Source organism: Gymnodraco acuticeps, unplaced genomic scaffold (genome assembly GCF_902827175.1).
Source record: "Gymnodraco acuticeps unplaced genomic scaffold, fGymAcu1.1, whole genome shotgun sequence".
NCBI lineage: Eukaryota > Metazoa > Chordata > Actinopteri > Perciformes > Bathydraconidae > Gymnodraco > Gymnodraco acuticeps.
Genome location: NW_022990583.1, coordinates 4,310,703 through 4,330,978, shown reverse-complemented (window position 1 = coordinate 4,330,978; position 20,276 = coordinate 4,310,703). Strand labels below are relative to the sequence as shown.

The 20,276-nt window shown below is 41.0% G+C and overlaps 1 protein-coding gene across 6 annotated transcripts; it reads left to right on the top strand.

Annotated features, from left to right (window-relative positions):
• Positions 1 to 999: 999 nt before the first annotated feature.
• On the top strand, positions 1,000 to 19,888 carry LOC117554070 (cingulin). Of its 6 annotated transcripts, none has more exons than XM_034228297.1 (21): positions 1,000 to 1,018; positions 1,114 to 1,190; positions 7,198 to 8,026; positions 8,136 to 8,230; positions 8,418 to 8,487; positions 8,616 to 8,717; positions 9,876 to 9,997; positions 10,260 to 10,371; positions 10,647 to 10,859; positions 12,012 to 12,160; positions 12,521 to 12,641; positions 12,738 to 12,950; positions 13,558 to 13,779; positions 14,280 to 14,528; positions 14,643 to 14,813; positions 15,427 to 15,588; positions 16,085 to 16,258; positions 16,374 to 16,492; positions 17,309 to 17,417; positions 17,534 to 17,697; positions 18,623 to 19,888. In XM_034228297.1, exons 3-21 carry the CDS (start codon positions 7,199 to 7,201, stop codon positions 18,756 to 18,758), a joined length of 3,531 nt encoding a protein of 1,176 aa, XP_034084188.1. In that variant the 5' UTR covers positions 1,000 to 1,018; positions 1,114 to 1,190; position 7,198; the 3' UTR covers positions 18,759 to 19,888. The 6 variants fall into 6 exon arrangements, with proteins under 6 accessions (XP_034084188.1, XP_034084193.1, XP_034084192.1 ...); XM_034228300.1 differs by lacking the exons at positions 1,000 to 1,018; positions 1,114 to 1,190 and adding exons at positions 5,628 to 6,497; positions 6,827 to 6,903; XM_034228302.1 differs by lacking the exon at positions 1,000 to 1,018 and having other exon boundaries at positions 1,019 to 1,190; positions 8,163 to 8,230.
• The last annotated feature ends 388 nt before the right edge of the window (positions 19,889 to 20,276 follow it).

Here is a 20,276-nt window from a genome sequence, read left to right as displayed (position 1 = left end):
GGGGCTGTGTGCGCGGGGCGGGGTAGAAGTGTAACTGTCAAAGGATATGTAATCTCTAAACTTTATCAGGAGTTGGCCCGCCGCAGACAATAGAATCCTGGCAAAAGCAGACAGGATGATACAACAGGAGACTAGAGTAACAGTTTATTTGTGTTGCACTCAACTAGGCCTACATCGTTGAATATTCCCTAGTTGAGACTAAAGACTGACTCTCTCCCTGTTTGTTAATGCTCCTAGTATGCAATACTCTTTCCACATAAATCAATGTTAATATAACAATTTGGTACTTTTTAAATAAGTAATGGTAGATTTGAATTGTAATGTTATACTAAGACATTCCATAACATTCATTTAAATAGGAAAGCGTCCTTGAGATTAAAACATGTCATTCTAATTTTTGAAAAAGGCTGCCATGTTATATTACAGACAGCATTGCATATTCCAGAGAATCAGTAAAAAAAAAAAAACATAGGTAGTAGCCCTTCATGAATTACACGTCTAGGACAGTTACAAATAATAAATGCATCATAGAAACACACTAAATGACATCTTGGGTAACCCAACAACGATTTAAGTACTAACAGAAATAACAATAGGACATTGCGTGAATTATTTCAGCTGCACTTGTATTTTTGTAGTAGGCTGTATAGAGCTTTCAGTAAGGGGTCCTGGATGCTGAACCACCAGCTGGTAGGTAGTTGCGCCATCTACTGGCAAATTGGAGGGAAACAAACGGATTGAGGCACCCATCTTTATTAATCTGCGTCCAATCCCTATTCCTGAAAAGTGATTGTTATACCGGTAGATGATGTGTTTATTTCATCTAAAGTAATAATAGGGGCTTCCGTTATACAGCCAAAAGGTCATCAAGTGGTCCAGCACAATGAATGAATGACGTAGAGCTTTCACCAATAGCAAACGTTTTCCTTATCTATAGTCCGGCCCACCTTAGCTCTCTGGTCCAATCACTGCGCTCCCTCCGGAGAGGCTGGGCGGGACGGTTACATCCCCGACAAAGGTAACAGGTTGCAGTCGCCGCATAATGAATTTGTTGCTGTGTTAATTTGCGTAGGAGTTGTTTTCCCACCCTCTTTTCTATGTGGACTTTGATAGAAAACACTTGAATCATCATCGACATAAGGGAAGCCAAGTTTCAAAGAGGAGAAGAGGAAAGAACTTCATATAAAGAGGTAACTTTACGCTTGTTTTTGGACTTCACAAAGCCAGACTGCTAAACCACACACACACGACCTGTCAGACAGTAATGCTCTTTGTGGGATGTTTGTATTTTCTTGTGGCGCTTATGTCTTAGTTTAAGCTAGTTTGGTGACGTTGTCTTTTGACATCACTGAATCATTGCTATCATTGTTGGCGAGTTTAAAGTTAGCTTAGTAGCTAACGTTAACGTTAGTTTGATGGTTCTCGAGGGCAGAAAAACGGTGCTTTATCTAATGTAACTTCAGGATAACGTGCCTGTTAATATTACATACAATACATAACAGAGATGTTCGAGCGTGTTTGTTGTAATTGTATAAGTGGGGACAGAGTGACCACATCTTCCTGCAGTGTTTAAAAAAATAGTTTGATGCCAAATAAATCATATTATAAAGCTGCTCAAGATTCAAAGGCTGTATTGTCATATGCACAGTAGCTACATTGTAGTTATGACAATGGACATCTTAAGTCCCAGGCTCCTCAAACAAAACAACATACATATATATATATGAAAACATTTAAATGAAACAATGAAAAAAAGTGCAAAAGAAAACAGAGTAGAGTAGAAATAAAATAGTACAAGATTATGATTAAGACCAATGTGCAAGTAATGCGGAAGAAGGAAACTATATACATGTCAATTAAAATAAGCTAAATGTTGAGAAAATATTGCAAGGGATGCAAAAGTCTGATATGCATGTAAATAGAATAAGAAAAACAAAAGCAGAATGTAAACAATGTTCAGTGGAATAAATGCTGGTTATTGTAGTAATACATACATGTGTGTGTGATGCAAACAGATCAATGCTATGGAGCTATGAAGGCACTTAACAGAGCTCCACTCTAAGACGGATAAAGCCTAACATTACCTGCTACCAGGGGAGTTGTCACTGGAACAACTGCACTGAGAAACAAACAACTTTAAAATAGTGTTTAGGACACCAGAGGCTACATGTAAGCACATTTAAAATCCCGTTAGGCCTTAAAGCCATGCAGCTAAATAATAAAATAGTCTCCCATGAATTGCAACCTCTCAAGGCCATTTTTAAAGAGCAGGTGTATAATACAGAGATGCCCTTCAATATTAAACTTGACTCAGATGAAACTGATGATGCAAGCAAGAAAGAAATGCAGATTATAGTTTTGAATTCGGTGGAAGGGCTTATGAGTGTGTCATGAAATTGAATAATTATAGCACTTTCTAAGACATTGACCTGCTGACAGTTTCATTCTAAAACAGAATAAATGTGGACAAAAGTTTAACCTGGCAGCAAGTCTCACATCTTGACAGAAGTATTAACATTATTCCAATGTCACAGGTGCAAATCGTAGGTACTAATACTGTAGTTCCCATAAGTCAGTCTCACACACACACACACACACACACACACACACACACACACACACACACACACACACACACACACACACACACACACACACACACACACACACACACACCCTCGGCCTGTAAGTTAAAAAGACACAGAGAAACAAGTGTCTGGAATGTGGGGTAAGGGAGGGGCGTATTTATGTGCTCCTAATATGGTGTCATGTGTGTTCTATTTGGTAACGCTGAAGTATCCCTTTGTTATGCCAATGAACTTCTTTGGATTTGAAAAGAGGAATAATTGGCTGTTTGTTTGAGCGTGAAGGAGAAGCAGTGGCAAGTTTGGAAAGCGACAGACTGCTTGAGAGAGGAAGAGGGCCTGGTTTTATGTCAAGAATGTAATGGAGAGGGAGAGTACCCGTAGGACTGAGAGGCTGCCTGTCCTTAAAGAACACCGAAGGCATTAGCTACTGTTTTCTCCATTGCAGTCAATAACACCTTTATGCTTCTTTTTTCTAGGTGATTCCTGTAAACGTGTAATGATTCAATTGGAAGAAAAGGGGAAACCAAAAGTGATACTCCTGTCGATGTTGGCTTTTTCATTTGAATCTAACTAGGCAAGCCCTGAAGATCTCTTTTCCATGTGAGAAAGACTAAGACAGGTAGCAGCATAAACAAAACCCCATAGTTACAGACAGAAAACACAAAAAGAGACACACATTAAAACATAATGGAACCAGCATCTTTTTTTTTTTTTTTAATGTATTCTTCTAAAATCATACAAAAACAAAAACGTATAATTCATACACACAAATGAACAAAATTAGTAGAAGCGGGAGGGCTGAAGCATAGCTTATGGGGAGTAGCCCTCCTGTGCATCATCGTTAGCATCAATATAATAATGGCACTTATTTCGTCAAAAACGTATAGAAATTAAGGAGTACAAAAAAATAAAGAAAACTGGAAAAAAAGAAAAAAGTTAGGGCAAGAAAAAAAGTAAATGCATATATAAGTAATACTGGGAATATCAAATACTTGTTAGCTGGAGTAATCTGCAAATATAATTGTTTTTACTTTAGTTTTGAATTGTTGATGACTTGTCCATTCCACGTTCTCAAGCGAGAAATTGAAAAAGGTCAGTTTTCTACTAAGTTAAATGAATAGTACTTTGTATTCTGTACTTGAACACATGAATTCAAACACATGTAGTGATCAAAAATGAAGTAACCTCTCTATAGCTGTATTAGTTTTGGGCCAGGCCAGAGATGATTCGATCACATGAAGCATGCTCTGTGAGTCAGCAGAGGCCCTTTCATGACTCCACACATTGCTGTTGTTAAATGTGTCTCCACACTCGCTCTAACCTCCACATTATATTTCCTAAACTATCTTGCATCTTCACAGGGAAGCAGCTTCAATTCCATTAACGGTGCAGGAATTAGATTAGAGGCAGAAGTCCCGTCAGCATAACTGCAGGGTAACATGAATAACAACAGAGTCCAAAAGCACCAGACCCGCTCTCAGCTGGGCGAGCAGGCCTGACGAAGCTTGTTGTTGAAGTTACGTTCTACTAATCATAGTAGTGTGGGTTAGAGACCTTCGCTTGAGAGCCTGCAGTCTGCTTAAACAATAATGGAGGCGCAACTAACTATTATGTCAACCTAAAATAATTGTTGTCATCCTTACTAGAGTATTTGTTTGTTCTATACAAATTCCAAACAATAAAAAACCATCATTACCATAAATCCTAGGTGATCTCTTCACATCACAACTAACAGTCCAAAATCACATAAGATTACAAAAGAAATTAGAATACCTTTAAATAAAGGAATTAAAGACATACCATTATGTTTGACTGATGGGGTAATTTGACAGCACAGGGTTACTTTACAAAATGTGTAAACTGTATAAAATTGATTTTAAAGACACAAAAAAATCCCACTTTAAATGTATTTATTTAAGGATGTGTAAATATATTAGCTCTGAGGCAAAACTTAATAGGGTGTCAGAAATGTCAGTGTTAAAACAAAGAGGTTGTGATCAGATAGACCTTGTGGGAGGGGTTGAAAATCCATGGGGACTGTTTTGACATTCTCATAATTGCTGCCCTCATTTTCTGCCCTACATCAGCTGGACAATAGGATGCGTTCCCCCCTCACCCCTGTCCCGTTTGGAGCTGGGACTGCGTTCTTCTTCACTGACATACAGAATGAAACTGATAAATAATGTGGTAATAACAGATAATAAGAGAGTAGGGCGTGTTAATAAATCACATTTAGCTTCTCTGTATGTCTGTTGGAATACATTCACACAACAACAGTGGCGATTGCCCTCAGATAGCATGGTTCTAACTGCATGACATGCTTCACGTTGCATTGAAGACAGTCTGCTGCAGACTTCATGTTCCACTGCACAAATGTGTTGTGACATGGTGCTTCCTCTGAGGTTCCCAGAGGGTGGGGAAAAAATGGACTGACCGTGCAGGTTTGTCTGCGGACGCTGTTTACGCACAACAAGAGCACAGATATCAGGAAAGGTCGTCCTATTGCTTTGCTCACTGCCAGCTAGCAATGCAAGAGTTGGACACAAATAACTCATTGGGATTATTTTGACTTGAAATTGCGATATGATTTGCAATATTAGTGAGAATAATCATTTTTCAAACATGAATCAGATATACCATGAAAAATATATTTGACTGATTATGGTGTTTTTTTTACTTAACAAGGATTTCATCGGCCGAGGAATATCTTTTGTAGGCAGGGACTTCTCTGCAGCACCTCAATACTTTCAGATATTTTTTATTTACTAATATTTCGCTTACTGCTATCTGGATATTGTACCAACAAATCCATTAATCGTGCAGTCCTACTGCCAGCTAAGATATTTTCCATCAAGCTGTTTTATGTGTTAACTTTCGCTATCACAGCAGGGGGAAATAAGATCATATTTCCAGTCTCATATTTGCTGACTGTATGTTTTTCTTGGCTTTACATGGTTCCAGACGGCTTCATACAGCTTCCAAAATCTGTACAGATATATCCAAATGTGTTAGAGGGCGTTCAATAATGTATGGGTTCATGTGTTAGAGTTATCTTGTTGATGGTACTTTGGTATTCAGTTGTTTGTGTGGGTGTCTGGGAGGGTTGTGCACAAAGAAATCTTGACTTTGGATTTTATCACACCAGGCAGTGATAAGGGAAGACAAGCTGAGTGTTTCCTCTGTATCTCTCTCACCTCACACTCCCTTTCACTCTCCCAGCCCACTTTCTGTCTCACCTTGGAAAGCTGTGGAGAGGAAATACATGGTGCAGAGGTCTGAGAGGGAGTGTGGTAATAGGTCTCTTGTGAATGTAATGAGCCGTACCAGTGTAATAAGACATGGGGATGAGCAATGTGACGAAACACAAGGCATACTGCCAGGGTGATATCAGGAAAGTTCAGTTTAGTACTATTGTTATAGCCAGTGACGTATAAGGCTGACTGTTAATTGTTGCGACCAAACCGTCACAAAGGTGTGACCTGTTTAAATAGTTTCGTAGTGCCTCACCATGGAAGCTCAGCACTAAAAGGGGAGTATTAGGGAGTGAGGGAAAAATGAAAAAGCTCCTCACTAGTTTCTGCAGTACCTCTGTGGAGTTAAGCTGTCATCGTTTTGAAAAAGGTTTAGTTGGAGAGCCTTTGTTGGTCAATACAAGAGGAAAGTGATATGTGGGTGTGTACTCTCAGGTTAATGACTAATGGAGTGCACCGGGGACAAAGTCCACACAAGCAGCAAAGAGCCAGAAACCAACCGGAGTGTAATCTGTGTCCCTGGGTTGACGTCAGGGCTGCGTGCTGCTGAGTGTTGAGGTGTTCTTTGTTTGATTTAAGGAAAGAGTAGTTTTATCTTTACCTGGCTTTTGGTCATACTTTAGCTGTCCTTCCACCCTGCTTCTTTGAACCTGCTATTGTGAGTATAGCTCGACCGATACTGGATTTATTAGGCTGAAACTATAACAAATCTATTGTCCGGCAGTAACACATAACATAAACTAAGACTGTTGGTGCAGAACCTAATTGTTTTTTAAAGAAATGTGACCAAGTTACATTATTAATTGAAAAAAACGAACTTGTCTGTGCTGTCTGATGGACAAACTGTGTAATGGTTGCGCTATTTTAGACATTTCTCATACATTTTTTCCTGTAATCTTTTGTTCCCATATAAGCCAACACTCATACCAATATTTCTGCAATAAGCTTGTTTTGGCAGGGTGATAAACTGTGTCTGTGTACCACAAGTTTACAGAACACCAACAGTACAAACATACCTCTGCTAAATCCTGAAAACACAGCAAAATCCCTTTTGTTGTTTAGAGGTAAATATGGCCCTTGCAGGAATTACTTACTTTATTATAACAATGAATTTCTTTCATTTCGAAATGTTCTTGTTCACAAAACTGAACCAACAATTGTGTGTTTGCGTAGGAAAAATGTAAGTCACTTCAGACAAACACCGGCTAAATGAATGCATTAATAAAGAATTCTAATAAAAGTACTATATAAAATACAAGACCGAAGCAATTGTAAAGTCTGTTGGTTGGAGGCAGGAAAAACTTCTGTGTGCTCTAATCACATGCTTGTTTCCTTCTCCTTACCTCTCCGTGTTCCAGCATGAGCGCACCATCTTCAGGTCGGAAGACCCCGGTGGACCACGGTGTCCAGATCCGCTTCATCAATGACCTCTATGACGGTGGGGGGGGTCAGCCAGCGCCCCAGCCCAAGGCCAAGAACACCACCTCCAAATATGGCGTGGCGGTCAGAGTGCAGGGTATCGCCGGCCAGCCGTACGTGGTCCTGAAGGACGGACAGAAGGGAGACTCGTACGGGGTCCAGCTCAGGACCCAGTACCACTCTGGCTACAGTAGCCTTCCCCGGAGGAGGGATGACGCAGAGCCAGGGACACAGGTAGGTGATGTAGGGGGGGAAGGAGGAGTGCAGGGAGGGGCACTACGCCGAGCCCAGTCCCACGGGTCTCTGCTGGACAGGGACGGAGAGGGAAATGAGGATTATCCCCTGCCTAGACCACCAGGGGACGGGAAGTCTGGCAGTTATGGGAATCTGGATGGAGGAATTGGAGTGAGGGGGGAGAGAGAGCAGGGTCGCCGTGTGGGAGGTAGAGAGGGGGAGAATAATATGTGGGACGGTTCGAACATAGCAGGGCACAACGGGGCAGTGAGGGGTGGTCAGTCCTACCCTGACCCTCCTCAACAAACCAATCAGAGACTGACTCCGGTCAACAGACTCATCAACAGGTTTGATGGACAACAGAGAGGACCCCCTGCTGAACAGGATCCCAGAGCTACCTCTCCTCTCCTCACCCCCAACCCCTACACCTCCCCCTCGTCCTCATCTAACAGCAGCCCGGGACGCAACCAGGCCTCCACCCTCCCGGGACCCTCAGCTGACCAGTGGACCCCGCAGCCCATCTCTGAGGCACACGTAAGAATAACATATGTAATGGTTTGTCATCACAGCTGGTTTTAAGTGACTTCCAAACGCCACATAGCATGCAACATTGCAAGAGTAGTTTTCTGATCTATGTCTCAAGGTGACCCCTGACCTTTTGCTGGACCAGGGTCAGAGTGCAGAGACCGGTGAGGAGGAGCAGATCATGCAGACTATATACAACATCCTGAGACAAGGGTATGGACCTGCAGGTTATCCTGGCATATGGATTGTTTATGGTTATGTCGTTTTTTCTGTACTCAACATCTATTGTTGTCTTTTTCCATTTTTGTTGACCTCACTCGACACATGGATGTTTTATTTAGTTAATGCAAAGGTAATAAACAACATTTATATTAATTTGTCCATTTTTACCTTCACTCAGGACCAGCGAGAGTGATGTTGTCATCAAGCACAAAGTCAAGGTCATCTTTCAGAAGATTCAGAATCTAAAGGTTTGTCCTTTTAAAAATAAATCTAATTTAGGATGTTCATTCATCAGTTATGATAATCGGTAATGGATAGTATCAGCAATCTGCTTACATGTATATCCCCATTCATCTATACATCTTTTTTATTTCAGCAGCCTATTGGAGGAAGACACCAGGAAGAGTGGATGAGAGAAAAGAGCGAGCTTGAAAGAAAGATTGCTGAACTACAATCTGCCCTGCAGGCGGAAAGAAGGGTATGCCATTTTCCTTTATGTATTTTATAACTGTTTCAATACTTTCAATATTATAAGACGTTCTGAAATGTAAGGGGATGTAAAGAATGTGTGTTAGATACAGAGACTGGTTAGATATTTGGGTTGTTACTGTAGATTTAAAGGTGGGGTAGGTAAGTTTCAGAAACCAGCTCGAGTGCACTAACATTTGAAAGTACACAGCCGAAAAGAATCCGCCCCTTCCTTCAGACTTCCTTACAGAGCACCTCCTCCAACACACATGAACGCGCACAACTCCGATATTAACTCTGGTTTGACTTCTCCTAGTTTCCACTTTCTTTTTGTTCTTAATTTGCTCCGTTACATTTTTTCTTTTGCGACCAGTAGACGATGTTGAACCTAACTCTGCCATGGTGAAAGTGGCCGCCTGTTGCTGGCGAGTCATTGAAGTACTGACAGACAGGGCGGCAATCCAATCCGTTTAGCCAAGCCGGCTAAAATGACTGGTCGTGCTTTTTACTACGGCTTCCACAGATGACATTTTTTAATGGATTTTTTGTCAAAGCACTTCAGATATTCATTGCTATCGGGATGTTAAGAGCATTCCATGGAATATAACAAAAAGTGTATCTCGAGCCGGTTTCTGAAACTTACCTACCCCACCTTTAACATCTAGGGTGACCCACCAAACATCCCTAAATCCACTTGACTGATTGGAAACGCCATTCACAGAGTAACCTGCCACCTTCAGCCCTGATTAAATGACATGCATGAACGCTTATCAAAGTCTTCTTTAAACAAGGGCTATCACATTAAGAAGATACATGCTTGTTTGTTGAGAAGAGGAAGCTGTCCTCAGAGCTTTTATGTCTTTAGCTAATCTTACTATGTAGGCTGGGAGTTCTTGGAGTGTGCTTCAGATTAATCCTCACATTAATCCTTAAAGCTCTCTGGCCTGGTCACACAATAATCTAACTTCAATAATGACTCATTATATGCTGGTTTAAGGAAGGTGGGCAGCTCTTAATCCCTAATAGCTCCTAAGAACTTAATCCCGTATGCATATTGATCGTGGGCAAATGCAAGCTTGCTTTAACATTACCTTTTTAAAGCGCACCAGAGCTGCCTGGCGTCTCGTGTTTCACTGCTCATTTATTCATCATGTCTGCTTGTGTGTAGGACTCTATCTGCAACTCTGATCCTGCTCTGAAAGCTGAGCTGGAGTCCTGTCTGGATGAAAATCTGGCACTGCAGGAGATGCTCGACCGGAAGAAGAAAGAATTAAACGAAACCCAATCAGAGTGAGGACAGAGCCCACACACACACACACACACACACACACACACACACACACACACACACACACACAGGAAAGCAGAAGAGGCATGGTATATTGTCTGTGAGGGGTGCATGACAAGCCTTCTTTGTTTTCAAGCACACACTCCTCACAATTTCATGAAGCAAGCAGTCGCTGTAACTTGTACTCAAGATCAACACGTATGCTCGAGTCATTTTGGAGTCAAAGAGTCATTCAGTAGTGTGTGTGTTCTCTTCTCATGGCAGGCTGACTCAGCTGCGTATGGACAGAGAGAACGCAGAGGCTCGGGCCAGAGACATGGAGGACCAGCTGGCTGAGCTTCAGGATGAACTGCGAAGGGAGGGTGGCAGCAAGACGGTATCAAATAAACATATTTACACAAATAAACCCACACAGATATACTGGAAGACCCCATTATGGGAACTACTGTAACCCAAGACTCAAATCCAGACTCAATTGATTCTCAAGACCGTGCACGGGCATCATATTGACATGTAAAATTGAAAGGATGAACTTTAAGTCTAGAAACATTTACTTTGAATTAGTAAAGCTATACAATCATCATGCAGAGGGATTATAATGTACTGTTATGTAAAAGATCATGCCTCATACTGTGTTCCCTGCATGTGTAGGATCTGATGTCAAGTCAGACGCAGCTGATGGAGGTGTGTCAGCTGAAACAGAAGCTGGAGGAGGTGCTGAGACAGAGAGAGAGGGAGCTCACGGCTCTCAAAGGAGCTCTGAAGGAAGAGGTGGCGTCACATGACAAAGAGGTGGAGGTGCTGCGAGAGCAGTACAGCACCGACATGGAGAAGCTCCGCAGCAGCATGGAGCAGGTGTCTCAGGTGGGTGCACAGACACAGAAGCCAGCACATACTTTTATTAAACATGAAAATGTGTTAATCAGTCCCTCAACAACAGACTCCATATGCCAAACTCTGAGGCCCGACCTTTACATGTTGCTTTGTGACTCCTTTCAACTTACTTAAAGGTCCCATGTCATGGCCATTTCTACTGATCATAATTCCATTGTTGAGGTCTACTAGAATAGATTTATATTGTGCAATTTTCCAAACTCACATTGGTTTCTCATACAGCATCTCTGTAAAGTATGTGCATTCACCGGTATTCACTCTCTGTCCTAAACGGCTTGTTGGAGCTCGCCCCCCCCCCCCCCTCCCTGTGAGCCCAGTGTGCTCTGATTGGTCAAGCAACGTGCAGCTGCTCGTGAGGAGCTGCTGTGAGGAGCAGACAGGGCTTCCGTGTCGGAGATAGATACAGCGAGAACAAGCGAAACTCATCCTGAGCACACACAAACACTCACAGCCGAAGTAAAAACAATAAGTGTGGCTTGATATTGAGTAAGAAAAAGGTTTATAACGCTGTGAAAGTGAGAATGGGTCTGCGGAGAGCATTTCTCCGCGATCCCAACGTAGCAGTCCGAAAAACGTTTACCCATTTAAACAGTCGTGGTAGATACCTTGTTTGTTTTAAACATCATTAATACACAAACAACAATGAATACTTACAGGTTGTGTACCCGAATCTCCCGCTGGTCCAAACAAAGCAGGAAGTTACTTATATGTTTCATCACTATATTAACATCAGGTTTTTGAAATTATTTTACATAATAACATGCTGCATTTTGCTTTTGTATCTCACCAAACTTGCTCTTATTTTATAGCTTTAATTCTTTATAGCACCCACATTACAATCACCTGTTTGTACATAAACATTAATGAGAATAATTTAATCTGGACTACATATCTGTCTACTGTGAGGAAACTCCCCTGGTAACAGGCTGAGGACAGAGACACAGGAGGTTCAGCCGAGGAGAAGCTGCTCGCTCTGCTGCAGAGTGCGTGCTCAGCTTGATCTGTTCAGTTAAAACAGTGCGGAGTCTACTATAGTAGACTATATATGTATAAGTGTTTCTGACTATGAAATAGTCTCGATATAAACGACCATGCCCTCAATTCTTCTGTCTCCTATTTTAGTCCCATGCAGGGATCGAGTCGGAGCGGCTGCGAGTGAATGTGTCGATCCGCTCCCTGCAGCAGCAGCTGGAAGATTGCAGAGACGAGAGCAGCCACTGGATGGAGCAGTTCCACGCCACCAGAGACGAACTGCGAACAACCAAACAAGAGTGAGTTCATTCTGACCGTCACCATCAACTAATATTTCCTGCCTGGGTTCAAGCTTTCCAGTGCTTTCATGGATGTAGCCAACGTCTTTTCATGGTTCTCTTGCTGTACTGCTAATGTGTGTCCATCTCTCCTCTTTTGTCAATGTTGCCCCCGCAATTGTTTTCTGTGAATTTGTCTGACTGTTGTGTTAACAGGAAATTCTGATTTGCTGTTGCTTGAACATTTAAAAATGTGTTTGTTGAGTACATCAGAGTAAATTAAACTCATGAATCACCTAAACAAGCCAAATAATCAGGCAGTACTTTACTTTCATACAGTACAGTTTCTTTGGATCAACGGTATTTAAATTGCGTTTTCAGGCTCCTGCAAATCCGTCTGGAAAAAGAAGAGTTTGAGGAGGAACTGAAGGAGGTCCAGGACAAAGTGAGCACCATGAAACCGCAGAAACCAGACACTGGCCACACACAGACTCTCAGCCAGGTGAACACACACTCTGCCTCCCGTGATGTGTGACAACTGATCTGCGTAACAAAGGTGAATCTGTTTAACCACCAAACCCCCCCTGTTTCTGTTCAGGAACTTCAGCGACACAAGGACGATCTACAGAAGGCTAAGTCTGAGGTGGAGAAGCAGAGGACGGCGCATGACAAGAAGGTCATGGAGGTCATCTCAATAAAAAAGTCTCACCAGGGACAGGAGGCAGAACTGAAGTACGAGATTGACAGGCTGAAGGACCAATTACAGAAAGCCAGAGAGGATGTCGCCAAGGCACAGGAGAAAAACAAAAAGGTCAGTTAAACCTAGAGAGGTTATATCAATGAACAATGCAACAACTAAACTGGCTAGCACAAGAAAGATGGTGATTGTGGTAGTTTTGAGAGTGGTTAGATATGTGTTTAATTCTTCAACTGTTAATTCTCTACTTTAATCCCCATCGTCTCTCCATTACATTTGTTGTCTATCATTCCCTTTTTTATAGGTCTTAAGGGGTTTTATCTTATATTATTTATTCAACCGTTTCAATAGCAACATTTTTTTTAATTTTAATCATTTAACTTAATTAGAATGATGACATTTGTATTTCTGTTGTAACCTATATGTTCACTTTGTTTTACGGGGTTTTATATTGTTGCATCGACTCAGTTGTCTTGTGTCTTATCTTTCGGAGATAAATCATTATTTATTTTATTTTATTTTTCTTATCATACCTTTTACCTGCTTGTGTCTCTTAACCTGTTACAATGTTATATTTTGCTGCATGTACCTGTAAAGTTCTTAACATCTAATCTGAGGGGAATCTCTTGTTGTTTATTTTTAACTGGTGATGTGTGCACTTTGAGCTGCACGTGCTGTATAAACATAGCTTTATTATTATTATTGTCTTCACCACATATAGCTCCCAGACCCAGCAGTCATCTCAGACCTGGAGCAGAACCTCAGTGAGACTCGTGGGGAAGCCAGCCAGCTCAAAGAGAAGCTCTCATCAGCCGAGGAGGAGGTGGAGGCCAGTAAAACTCGTCTCACTAGAGCTCAGGCGGAGGTCAAATCGCTCGGAGATGCTCAGCTGGAGCAGGAGGAGGCCAACACGCGTCTCAAAGAGAAACTCTCACGGTTGGAGGTAGGTCATGTCGTGTCAAATGATCATATAATCATTTAAAACATATAGTCTTATACTCTGTTAAAATGTATTTGTAGTCTTGTATATGTTTAACAGAGACATGTGTTTAGGATTTACATTTCAGGAGGGCAAGAGGAAGTGTAAAAAGTGGATTGGCAAATGGTTAAGGACAAGGGGGTTTTATGGTTTGATGATGGGATGTAGGACCAGTTTCCTTTCATGAATATATAGTGGGACTGTAAGCTGTGTTCGGGGTGCAGAAAGTCTTTATCCTCTGAGGGTGAAGTTGCTCTGTTCCTGCATTTGAGATTGATTTTGATTGTATATTGACTTTCTTTATTACTTTATTAAATATAACAAAAGACAAACTTTGTCCATGAACCATTTATCAGTTTCTCTTAAGAATGTCCTCCACAGGTCGCATTCCCTCATACAAAACAGTGTGTTAGAAACCCTGAGAGATATTGAAGCGTCTGTGGTTCCCTCTGTGGTTTCCTCAGGCTCAGCTGCAGAACAACGCCTCAGAGAGCTCAGAGGCAGAGATCGCCCTGCACTCTGAGGTGAGAGGGTTGAGGTCTGAGCTAGATGAGGCCAACAGAAAATCATCCAGACTGAGCCAGGAGACCCGAGAACTCGTCCTTCATGTGGAAGACACGGAGAAAGACAAGGAGACACTGAAACAGACCTTCAGCCAGCTGGAAGAGACCAAACGACAGCAGGAAAGAGCTCTGGAGAAACTCAACAGAGAGGTGAGGAGGAAATGAAAACATCTTCTGCATGGAGCATCTAACAGAGAGGATTCACAGAACAAATCATTCACCTTCTTTGTCTTTTCCTCCTCTCCCTCCTCACCTGTCTGTCAGTATGAGACGCTCACAGTGTCCTCAAAAGAGGAGGCGCAGATACTCCGGGTTCAGCTGGAGGAGCAGAGAGAGAAGGCACGCAAGGAGGTGCAGGAGACGCAACGTCACGGGAAAGATGCTCAGAGTGAACTGGAAAGAAGTCAAATACATCTGAGGAGACTGGAGGAAGAGGTTTGTGTGTCGTCACTTGTTCGCCTGGCCTGGTTGCTGTTTTTATTATGAATGTCTGCTCTGAATGTTTCAATAGTTTTGACGCATAATATTCTTGGTGCGTGCTTCACTGGTGCTATCCACTTGATATAAACCTGTAAAACCAACCATAGGCAAGGCAAGTTTATTTATATAGCACCTTTCAGCACCAGGCAATTCAAGGTGCTTTACAAAAATGAAAGACATTCAGACAAAGGCATTTAAAAACAGTCATTAAAAAGAAAAGCTAATAAAATAAACATTAAAAGATAGAAGTTACAGTGCAGTCTAAGATATGAATAGTTCAATTATTTCGGTTCTTGATTTTTAATTTATTCTCAGAACCTCCCTTTGGAAATCCGAACATTTCCGTCCCGATTGTTCATTTAGACTGATTGTTTTCACCATGTTATGCTCGCATGACATCCACAATCGGACCCTCAGGAGGGTGTACTAGCCCCCTACTCTGCTTTGCGTTCCATAACAAAGTCTTTAAGTGTTACCTGAACACCCCGTGTTACCAAAACACAACCATACTTATTTCATTATGGTGATTCAGTCTGGCATTACTGTTTCTGATATTCTGTTAAACTAGATTTCACGACAGAAGAAGGAGCTTCTTCTCACATGTGAGGAGAGAGACAACCACCAGCTGGATAAAGAGCTTCTGAGCAACAGACTGCGCCACCTCGAGGGAGAGATGGAGGCCGGCAAAAACGCCCAAAATGAGAAAATCCGGGAGAATCGAATCATGGAAGTAAGATATGTGCTTCTTAGAGCAGAACCTCAATTGGAACTTTTAAAAGTAAATTAAAGGTGTATCTTTTTAATTTGGCTTATAATTTGGGGCAATTGTAATTTTTTAGTATCATTGTTCATGTTTTATGGTTCAGTGATATAACTCTTTCTTTTCTTGTTGTTAATTATGTTCCTCACTTATTATTGTCATTTTCTGTCATACTCTGTAAAGCATGTTGTCAAGCATGAAAGGTGCTATATAAATAACGTTTATTATAATTATTATTATCAGTTTGCCGCGATAGTTTGTCAGAATAAACTATTTAGGAAAAGAATCAATAACTCGATGCTGTTAATATATCTGCTCTTCACACAATGTCAGTATACACGTCTGAATATTTCTGTTCCTGCATATTACATTTATTTACACAGATGTTCATTCTTGGCACCATCAAATCTCCCACTGGGGCTAATCTGGGTAATCTCATTAAGCTGATATCTTCTTGTCTCGTCAGGACAAGCTGAAGCGTGTGGAGCTGGAGCTGGAGGAGGAGAGGAGCAGCGCGGAGATGATGACGGACCGAGTGGCCCGGAGCAGAGATCAGATCGATCAGCTGCGCTCAGAGCTCATGCAGGAGAGATCCTCCAAGCAGGACCTGGAGCTGGACAAGAACACCATGGAGAGACACGTAAGTAACACATGCACAATATCGGTGTTTGCTGCGTTAGTGCTCATCCGTAAGAGGTCTTCTTAGGTGAGAGTATTGTGTCTCCTGATGACTTGCTTTGTGTCTGTGCCTGCAGCTGAAGGAGCTGAGGAGTCGTGTGGCGGACATGGAGGGCCAGTCTCGCTCCTCAGCAGGAGTCTCTCAGCTGGAGAGCAAGATCCAGGAGCTGGAGGAGCAGCAGAGGGCTGAGGAGAGGTACAGTGCAACATACAGATCCATGCTGCAGTCCGTAGATGTCTGTTCTGGATCAGGATCGTGTTTTACCCTTTTTTTGTTATAAAACTAAATATCTCAAATATCTTTTTTAATACATTCTACTGTCATTTAGTAGATCAGAATCAGAATACCTTTATTCGTCTCACAAAGGGGACATTTACATTTGTTACAGCAGAAAAGAGCCAAAGACAGCTTAATATTAACTAAGAAGCATGCATACAACATATTAAAGATGAACACATTTATAAAATACACAATTTACAAAATACTTATCCTGTAACAGTTTTGAAGACACAGTTTGGTGGAGTGATAGTGGATTTTCATTTGGAGATTATCCAAGTTTAGATTCTCTACATGTCACTAAGGACTGTAACTAAGTACATTTACTCAAGTACTGTACTGAAGTATAATTCTAAAGTACTTGAGTATTTCCTTTTTATGCTGCTTACATTTTGGATGGCCAATATTGTATTTATTTTTGACAACATTAGAAAGTAGTTACTCTGTAGGATCAGAGTATTAATACAAACTTTAAATGAGCTAATACATTATGATATAGGCTATAATATGGATTAAGATACCCAGCAGTGTATAAAAGCTATAACAATAGCTCTGCCTTTACCCTCTGCAACATTAGGGATGCTTACACATTAAGGCACCACTATTTATAATGAATGTATATGATTTATACATATTATTCTGAAATGGGCTATTCTGTATAATGAGTATTATTACTTTTGCACTCATAGTTGCATGCTTACAAGTGCTATGCTTTGTTCCTCTATATGTGTAAAGGGAGAAGAACTCTGTTGTGGCGTCTCAGCGGCGTCTGGAGCGGAAACTGAAAGATCTGAACATGACGCTGGACGAGGATAAACAAACACACACTGAACAGAGAGACCAGGTAAACACATGCACCTCCTGCTGCTGTGTGTCAGTGTGTTTACTCCTGACACACAGGAATGCAACAACACCAAAAGCATACGCAGTTAAACTACACCGCCTTGTGTTGTGTTGCAGCTGGCTCTGAGAGTGAAAGCTCTGAAGAGGCAGGTGGACGAAGGAGAGACGGAGCTGGAGAGGATAGACGGGCTGAGGAGGAAGGCCCAGAGAGACATGGAGGAGCAGATGGAGCTCAAAGAGGCGCTGCAGACCAGAGTCACAGCCCTGGAAACTGAGCTCAAGTAAGCGTTTCCTTTGCTTTGAATCCAATTGTGTCTCTCATCCAATTTGCTCACTGTGCGCTTATGCAAGAGACTTCCTGGTAGACAGATTATCACAGCAACATGTGAGGGAGGAAGGGGGAAGTACATAATCTCCTCCTCCTTATGTCATAGAATCAATAAAACTGCATGGAAATGACGTTATTACCAGCAAAGCCAGATTCATGGTCTGTTACACACAATTACCTCACCTGGTATAAATTCACTCTGCCTGCCTGAGGGCTGTATTTCACAATGTGATGAGTGTAAAACAAATCAGCAATCACCCACGTGTGAAAGGTATTTCATTAAACTAAAAGGCACATTACTCATGTAGCTCGGGGGAAATCACATTTCAGACGTGCTCTCTGGCAACAAGAAGATGTTGTTCCCTTGTATGGCCAGCAGAGGGAGCAATATGGTCACCTGGCAGCATTAAGAGATCAGATCAGATAAGATGAGCGGTACTTAATAAACGTGACCATGTTCCTGCATATTACATTTATTTACTTTTTCTTTTTTCAATCTTGGTACCATCAAATCTCCCACTGGGGCTAATTAGATAAGACAAGAGGTACTTTATTGATTCCAAATTGGGATTGTTTGTGTTGCAGCAGCATACAAAACCATATAACAAAACAAGGAATGGCACACAAGTAGAAATGAAAGAGTAGAAATGAACAATACTAGAATTTAAACATCTCAAAATAGAATTAAAACAGCAGTAGAAAGTAGAAAATATAGAGTAGAACATTTGACAATAAAACACTATTGAAAGGCTTGAGACATAATGTAAAGCAGGAAAACAATATAAACCAGGATTTGTGAATACAGCAACTGATAAATAAAATGGTTTTCAACAGTTAATGATGACATTGATAACATTAATTATTATTATGTGTCACAGGAGGAAGGCTCAGGCAGCAATGCGCCCCGCTTTGGATTCATCGGCTCTCAGTTCAGACGACGACGACAGCCTGTACGACCGCTCCTCCATCACCTCCATCCTCACTGAGGGAAACCTCCAGACCAGCTCCTGCTAAAACACCACTTCAGGGACAGGGTGAGGGTGGGAAAATGTAGCACTGATGAGGAAAAAAGTGGAGGTTAGCTGCTTTGTAGACGTTAAAAAGGCAGAATGGCAAACACTACAGACAAAGAGGGAGGGCTGCCTGGTACTTACATTACATTTTAGAGGTTAGTAGGGGACTCATTTTCCACACCAGAGTGAATGGGAGGAAACTCAACATCCTCTGCATTTCAGAGTATTTCCTTCAGTCTACAATGTACACTGTACTCCCTGTACAACTCAAGGATACATAAATCGAACAAATTAATCGCCTGGATTGCAAGTAGAGAATTCTTTTTTTTAAAACAAGCAAATACCTCTTGCATTTTTAAATACAAATTCAGTATGTCAAACCATTTCAGGGTTTAGATTCTGGGTCAAGCACTTACTGTACGAAGTCTGGCTTTGAATGAACAATCAAAAGTACTCTCATCATCTCTGAACACACACAGTCTGTGCCCAGCGTACACACATATTGACCAAACACTAAACACATGATCGCCACGTTGTTGAAAGAAAAACTAAAAGAAATATAATTATATATTTATTCTCACGCTGGTTTATTTTCCTGACCAAATCTAATGGTTTAGTACTGAGAAATATTTGTATTAAATGAAATCCTGAGTTTGTTTATATAGAACAAAATATAATTTCACACTTTGTTTTGAATATGTCACTTCTTTGTTTATTCCACCATCCAGACTTTAAATACTATAAATGTGATCAAAAGCTCTTGTTGTTCAAATGGTTTTGAATAGTTGTGTCCTTTCTTTTATACTGTAACACTGTAAAGCAGTTTAATGATAGAGCTGCAACAGATGTTTTCTTTTATGATTATAACTTTAAGTACAGAGGGCTCCTTTGTAAGAATATCTCATAAAATAAAATAATAGTTTTTCCACTTTTTTCAAGCAAAAATAATGGCCAAAATATCTTTCTGTCCGATAAAAACTTTGTGTTTTTGTAGAAGCTGCACAATTTCTATGCATTTCCATACAGCAAGTTGCTGAAATATACGCTCATCATTTCATTACGATGCCTTCAAATTGTTGAAAATAATTTTGTATGTTATCCGAATGATTTTTATAAAATGTTTGTATTTAACATTTGTAGATTTTTGAGTCCTGACTTGATTTATCTTGTTTACAGTTTGAACAATCAGTGGGAGCAATAATAACTGTATTACGTTTTGTTGTAAAGTAAAGTTTCCCCGATCCTTTCATTGAGACTTATTAGGAGAGCATAAAGCTGTCATTTGAAATGTTGGTACATACTGTCAATGTTGACTGGGAACAAATTCACACTGTGACTGTACTTCAAATAATAGAAAATGTTTCTATTGAATATCAAGTTAGCCACAATAAAAGTTAAACTATTAATGTTAAATGGATGTGGGTTTATTGTCCTTTTAATAATTACAGAATGTTATTCAGCTAGTTACTCCATTGATTGCGTTGTACTTCCTCATAGTTTTTGATTGTTAATACATTCC